The sequence below is a fragment of the Marmota marmota genome, unplaced genomic scaffold (assembly GCF_001458135.2).
Source record: "Marmota marmota marmota unplaced genomic scaffold, marMar, whole genome shotgun sequence".
Lineage (NCBI taxonomy): Eukaryota > Metazoa > Chordata > Mammalia > Rodentia > Sciuridae > Marmota > Marmota marmota.
This window is the reverse complement of record NW_026000101.1, coordinates 2599830-2607434: the sequence shown is the minus strand read 5'-3', so window position 1 is coordinate 2607434 and position 7605 is coordinate 2599830. Positions and strand designations below refer to the sequence as shown.

Here is a 7605-nt window from a genome sequence, read left to right as displayed (position 1 = left end):
ACCCTTTTCTGGCATAAAACTGTCTTACGTTGCGTTTCCTTCCTTGATCAAACCTTCTACACGTTGGTCTTGTATCACCAACCTTCCACTTCTCATGTAAATACTCCTTTATTCCACTCAAGCTCTGACATCCTGCACCTGGTCACCACTCTTGCTTCCCCTTGAGGATGTTCTTCTTTCCCTCTGCTCCACCAGCCTCTGGTGAGCCCACTGCCACCCAGAAGCTCCTCTTGGGCTCTGATCCCCATACCAGGCTATCCCATGCATGAGCAACTCTTTAACCTACTTGGGATCCAACTGCCTGTCACTCACTCCCACGTGGATACTGTCCTCACCTCATTTGGGATCATATGCCCCATGTCAGGCCACCCCTCCACGTCAGCATCCTGCTTATTCTGCCTGAGCTCTTACATGTGCAGTTGCCAGGCATGATATTCTCCTTGCTCTGCCTTCACTCCACACACCAGGCAGCCCTCCTGTTCAAATGCTCTCCTCACCTGCTCGAACCCTTGACACCATTCATGGGGCCATGACATTGATGAACTCTTCACTCGATTTGGACATTTTTTTTTTTTTGGAGGGGAGGGTATTGGGTATTGAACTCAAGGGCACTTAACCACTGAGCCACATCCCCAGCCCTTTGTATTTTGAGACAGGGTCTGGCTAAATTGCTCAGGCTGGCTTTCAACTTGCAATCCTTCTGCCATGTGCTCACTAGGAATGACAGGCATGTGTTACTGCCCCTGGTTCCTCTGGACTTTGATACATGATGTTGGGGAGTTCTACTGTGACTCAGATGCTATATCCATTTTGTTTGGGCTCCAATCCCCCACCAGTCTACAACACACCACTCAATACTTCCCATCCCCTTTCTGCTCCCTGGTGTATACACATACACAACACTGAACTTTGACTGTCCATGTCAGGAAGCCAGGCTCTGTGCATGAGCTCACCCTGCTCTGGGTCATGGAGTTCCCCTACTCCAAACCCTAAGAGGCAGTTGCCTTGTTCAGTCCCGCTGATAACTTTAGGATTGAACAGACTGGTAAAAGAAGGACACACAAAAAAGCAGGGACTTTTATTTTTTAATTGTATTTGTGAGTAAATTTGTAAGGTTCAGAGTTCAAAAAGTACCAAATGTTATCATTCCAAAGATTTCTCTTATCCCTCTATTTTCCATACTCAGTTTTATTCTTTGAAAACAGACCATTATTGGTAGTTTATTATATCCATCCAGTTTTTATACACAGTTTTTGCCTCATTCTTTGCACAATTTTATTTAACTTAATGATGACAGAATTGATCAACAAATTGACATCTTTCTGATATTGAATCTTCCTGTCCAAAAGCACGTTACTTTTTCCATATATTTAAATCATTTGTGTTCCTCAGAATTTTAAAAGCCATTTTCCATATAAATCTTGCAAAAAAATTTTAAAGGTCTATAAGTATTCCTAGGTGCTATCTTTTTTGCACCTGTTGTGAATGAAGAGATTTGCTTTTCTTGGTTCATATGAGACTTTTGTTATAATCAGTAGGGTTAGAGATCTTATTACTTCAGGTTCACCATTTTCTGGAAGGAGGTAACTATCTTCAATTTAAAAACACAGAATTGGAAGTTCAAGGCCACAGAGGGAGTAAACTTTTAGACTCTGCTTTGGTTTGGATGAGTGCCCCCTAAGGCCCATGTGTTAAAAGCTTTATCATGACTGGCACTATTAGGAGTGGATTCTTTAAGAGAGGGGACTTAGCGGGAGGACATTAGGTCACTGGGAGTATGCCTTTGAAGAGGATATTGGGTCTTGGCTCCTTTCTGTCCTTCTCTTTGTTTCCTGGCTGCCATGAGATGAGCAGCTTCTCCCACCCGTTTCCCTGATGATGTACTGCCTCACCAATTGGGCCCAAAGCAGTGGGGCCAATAGACCATGGACTGAAACCTCCAAAACAGTGAACCAAAATAAACCTTTCCTTCTTTTAAGGTGATTATTCAGGCATTTTGTCACAGTAAGGGAAAGCTAACACACAGACTTCAAAGTCATAATTTTTTGGCTATAACCCGGGAGGAGCAGTAGTAGGTAGTAAGTTGGTGACTGGTTGTTCTTAACTATGACAATTTCATTCTCTATCACTAATTATAAATAATTTAAATGCATTTTATTAGGTAGGTCAAAGTGATTAGTTATTCTTAGATAATCAAGGCTAATTTTTAGACAATTAAGATAATTTAGATAATTAAGGCTAATTTTTACTGAATGGTGAAAAACTAATCATTTAAATTGTCCAGTGGTGGCTCCTGTGTCATTTTTCTCTCATGCTTTCACTAAGGATTTCCCCAAATTCTCTCCTTTCAGCAATCCCATAAATGCAGATGGCATGTTGTCGAATCCTTCAATAATGTGTTCATGATACTGGATTTTACCCTGTATCAAAACAACAAATGTAATATATTGGTTCCTGAAGCAAATGATACTCTCATCCTCACAAGAACTTTATCAAGTATATCATGGGGACCTGGAAGAAATGAAATGGAGGCCCTGTTTTCTGTGAACTTAAAGTCAATTTGGGAGCAAGATCCACTTACCTGGTATGCATAAGAGGTGACAAAAGTACACCAAAGAAGCATTTAGAAGTCAGGGTCATCAGTGTAACAACAGGAGCAATGTCACAGGCAATATTAAGCATTCTCTATGTAGACTGTTTAGAAAAGTTTAATAATGTAATGATCTCAGGAGAGGAGGAAGTAGATGAAGACAGGAGCACCCTTGTCAGGTCCTACTGTCTTAGTCACCTCCAGTGGCCAGAGGATGCAGATTCATCACCTTTGTTTGGCCCTTGCTGAGGCAGGGCCTATTCAGGAAATGTAAACACCATGGCAGTCCAATCATTTGTCTCCTCTTTAAGACCAGGCTCATTCAATTTGTGCTTAACATTATTTAGGAGTGTTAGTGAAGGGGTTTTTTAATTTCTTCTTCTAGTACAAGGCACATAGTCTACTAAGTGGAACTAATTTATATTTTCAAGATTTTTTTAGAAAGGGATCTTAGGTAGAGGTCTGAGTGACTTGAACCATTTCCCCCTAATGTATTGTACTGATGGCTAAGCACCTTTATGAATTTATGGACAAAAGTATTTGCTTGACGTCACTAAGAAAGTAAGGAAGCTGGAATTTTTTGATTGGTTCTTTTTAGTTATACATAAGATTACGATTCATTTTGACATAATTATAAGAGGATGGAATAGAATTTGTCAATACTTCCCCTTTCCCTACCCTCCTCCCTCCCCATTTCCTTCCCTCTACTCTTTGTATTTACTTATAGGTTTTTTTTTTTTTTTTTAAATTAATGCCTTGTAGATATACATAATGGTGAGGTTCACTGTGGTATATTTTGACATGGTAACTTGGAGATGTGTACTAGGCATCCAGGTACAGCAGTTGAGCAGCTGGATATACCAATTTGGACTTCACAGGAGAAATCAGGATGGAGATAGAAATTTGGGGGCTGTCAGCATACTGTCTATATTTAAAACCACAAGCCTGGATGAGCTAACTAAGGGATAGACAGAGTGTGGGTAAGAGGGAAAGAGACCCAGTGACCATGCCCTGGACATTAATTATTATTAATATTATTAATCTAGAAAGTAGGAGCTAGAAGAGAAATCTGAGGAAGACTAATCAGTGGGGGGGGGAAATCAGAGATAAGGGAAGCCAGGAAAGAAAGCACATCAATGAGAGAGATCACAGTCAAATCTTGGCCATTGCCAAGCAATGCTAAGAATCGGCCGCTGGATCTCCCGGGGTGAGGGACATCAACGACCTTGATGAAAGTAATTTTGGTGGAATTGTGGCCAAGCAAAAGCCTGATATGTGGGTTCAAGTGACAATGGAAAGAAAGGAGATGTCTGCATGAGGGTAGACAACACTTGCAGGTAGGTATTTTGTTATCAAAGGGGGAAACAGTGACATGAACCTGTATTTGCAGGAGAAATAAAATTTAAAGAGGGTTGTTTCATATTCCTTTTCAGGATGGGAAAAGCAAGGTTTGTATTTGAAAAACAATGATCCAAAAGACAGGAAGTAACGAATAGTGCAACAGAGAAAGGGACCAAATTGCTAGATGGATGGTCTTGAGTGGCAAAAAGCCAATGGAATCTAGCGTACAATGGAAGTGGGTGGCTCTGGATTCCCTTACCTCGGAGGTCCATGTCATCAAGTCTTTCAGAGCCTTCTGGCGGACATCTCCTTGCCAGCGGGTGACGATGAACCCTTCCATGCGGAGTTGTTGATAGATAACAGCTTCTGGGGGTGGGCCTGAAAGAGGAGGGCACATTTAAGCAATAGGGTCTACATGTTGCTCTCCAGGGTGGGAACACAAGCAGTCCAAGTCACTGTCACTGTTTCCCCTTCATTCTCTCTGCCCCTTTCTGATACATGGGGCTGCTGACTATCAACATGCCATCTGTAGTAGGTAGAACAATGGCCCCAGAGACTCCCACATCCAAAACCCCAGAACCTGTGAATATATTACTTTATGTGGCAAAAAGGATTTTGTAGATGTGATTACATTAAGAATCTTGAGATCAGGAGACTATTCTAGATCATACCATGGTCTCAATAAAAATCACACGTATTCTTGTGAGGGAAAGAGAGACCCAAGAAAATTGGTCAGGAAAAAATAAATGATGATGGAAACAGGGATATGAGATAGAGTAGAGATACAGAGAGGGAGAGAAGGAGGGAAATATAGTTTGGAACTGTAGATCTAGAGTGTTTCAAAAGTGTGTTTCTTTCTTTTGTAAGGGGTGTTGGACCCAGGGGCACTTAACCACTGGGCTACATCTCTACTCCTTTTTATTTTGAGACAGGGTTTCTCTGAGTTGCTTAGGGTCTCGTTAAGTTGCTGAGACTGGTCTCTAACTTGGAATGAATGCTCCTGCCCCAGCCTTCTAAGTCACTGGGATTACAGACGTGCACCACCCCACATGGCAAGTATTTGTATTTCTAACAAATTCCCAGGAGCTAGTTGAGCTGCTGGTCCTGGGTCCACGCTTTGAGAATCATTAGCCTAGAAAGAGCACAAAGTCCTCCTACAGCCTGTAAAGAAGGAACCGTTCTTCTGAAAGAGAGAAAGGATTATATTGGTTGCTTGGTTCATTTTCCCAGGAATCCTGTTTCCAGAAATTGAGAGAATGATACCTGAGCAAAGTCTTACAAATTCTAAGAAGTCAGATGAAGATGCCTAGGGAATATCAGAACCAGAAAACAAGAGACAAGTGGTAGAATCTTTCCTCAACACCCTAGATAGTTGGTGTCACGCAAGCCTAAGGTCCCTACTCACTATTTTGAGAAAAGTAGCATCAGCAGAAAAATGGAGCTTTGTTTTGAATCAACAGAAACTGATGCATGATGAGCGATACTTCCACATGCTAGATTGGATGAAAATCAGAAAGAATTGAATTAGAGGCAGAAAGAATGCTTCTGCAGATGATCCACATCAACCATATTTCTTTTTGAGTTAAACATTGGAACCTGTATTTCTTTCTTTCTTCCTTCCTTCCTTCCTTCCTTCCTTTCTTTCTTTCTAGTTGTAAATGAATACAATACCTTTATTTTTATTTATTTATTTTTATGTGTTGCTGAGGATTGAACCCAGTACCTCACATGAGCCAGACAAGTGCGCTACCACTGAGTTACAACCCCAGCCCCAGAAACCTGAATTTCTATTTTTTTTTTTTTGTAGTCGTAGATGGACAGAATGTCTTTATTTACTTTCATGTGGTGCTAAGATTGAACCCAGTGCCTCACACATGCTAGGCTAGTGCTCAATCAATGAGCTGTAGCCCCAGTTCCTATATTTTTAATCTTGAAAATACTGTTGCTGGCCTAGTTCATCCTGATGGGAACTAGTTTATTTTTTGAGATAAGAAAAAAAGCAAATGTGGGGGCTGGGGATGTGGCTCAAGCGGTAGCGCGCTTGCCTGGCACGCGTGCAGCCCGGGTTCAATCCTCAGCACCACATACAAACAAAGATGTTGTGTCCACCAAAAACTAAAAAATAAAAAAAATTAAAAAAAAGCAAATGTGGCAGTAAGGTTTGGTGGAAATAATTACTTGGCCCTGAGCTATTCTACTAATGGAATATGTTGGAATTTCTACAGATCCGAGGCAAGGCAGAATCCCAATTGGTTAAAATAGAATGGAAAAAGTCAGCTAACATCTCCCAGATCTACCTGAGTAGTTGAATTTCCAAAGACTAATTGCTAAAAAGACCAGGTCAAGGGGCTGGGATTGTGGCTTATCGGTAGAGTGTTAGCCTAGCATGTGCGAGGCCCTGGGTTCGATCCTCCGCACCATACAAAAATAAACAAAATAAAGGTATTGTGTCCAACTACAACTAAAAAATATATATTTTTTAAAAGACCAGTTCAAGTTATTTAAACCTAATTAGATGTGTCTAAGCAAAAGCATCGTAGAACTCTGCTCAGTTAGCAGGCAGATGATTTCTCACGATTCTAGCCCATCAATTAGAAAAATAAAGGTGAAAAAAAAGTTCCTAACAATAAAGTTGCCAAGTGAATCTGGAATTTCCTTCTTAGAGAAGCTAGTTTCTCTTATTTTTTCACAGCCCAAGAGAGAATCTGTAAGTTGCCCCTTCCACTCTTAGCCACCCTCTTCATGCAGTTGTGTTGTTAATTAGTGAGACTATAAAACTTCATTCCCATTAGTGAAGCCCATCATAGAATGAGTGAACCATTTATGGTTGCCTAGAACTTGATTGTAGTCTAGAAGACTCATTTTTATTCATTTTTTTCTCCTTTTCGGGGGACCACAGTAAATCTGTAATGTTGATAACAGCACAGAACCATTGTAGCAGAAAGGATCTTGTTGCTTGCTATATGAGGAGCTCAGAAGACTAGTCTGTTTCATGTCTGCTGCTAATAGGATTTAAGGAGTCTCTAATTGTCTTGGCCATTCATCTTCCCATCTGAGATATGAGGCCTATACAAGACCTTTCATAGGACTGGGAAAGATGAATACAGTTTTCTGTTGATACTGTTGTTGAACCTTTTTGAGTGTGGAGGGGGAGGGAAGACCAGTACAAGACAGTGGAGAATGGGGGATGCTGGGCACAGCAGGGCAGTGGAGAAACAAAACACACCATGGAGCATTGCCAGGGAAATGCAACTGTCAGACTGGTCAGGCCAACTGTCTTGCTACTGGGAAGCACTGCCTGAGACTGTAGGATCGATAGCCTACCCTTCCCTTGAGCAGTCAAGTCACCCTCCACCACTGCACACCTCCACCACCTAGTCATCTAATACCACGGGGAGCCAAAGTGTTCTAAGTCAAATCATGGCTGTCTTTTTACAAATCGGCAGAAAGTGATAGGTAAAAAACTAGAACTTGTTATAAGTGTTTCTTCTGTGCTCTTGGATCCTGTTATTTTTCTTTCTTTCTTTTTTAAAAAATATTTATTTTTTAGTTGTAGTTGGACACAATACCTTTATTTTTATTTAGTTATTTTTATGTGGTGCTGAGGATCGAACCCAGGCACTCGCACGTGCGAGGCTAGTGTTCTACCGCTGAGCCACAACCCCAGCCCGTCC

The 7605-nt window shown here is 41.2% G+C and overlaps 1 protein-coding gene across 1 annotated transcript in view; it reads right to left on the bottom strand.

The window, feature by feature from the left end:
• Positions 1-1068: 1068 nt before the first annotated feature.
• Ptgr1 (prostaglandin reductase 1) overlaps positions 1069-7605 on the bottom strand; it is a 30598-nt gene continuing 24061 nt past the window's right edge. Inside the window, exons 9-10 of the mRNA XM_015492204.2 lie at positions 4191-4309; positions 1069-2420 (exon numbers count right to left, since the gene is read on the bottom strand). Of these exons, the coding sequence (XP_015347690.1) occupies positions 2310-2420; positions 4191-4309 (230 nt within the window). The 3' untranslated portion in view covers positions 1069-2309. The remainder of the gene's footprint in view (positions 2421-4190; positions 4310-7605) is intronic.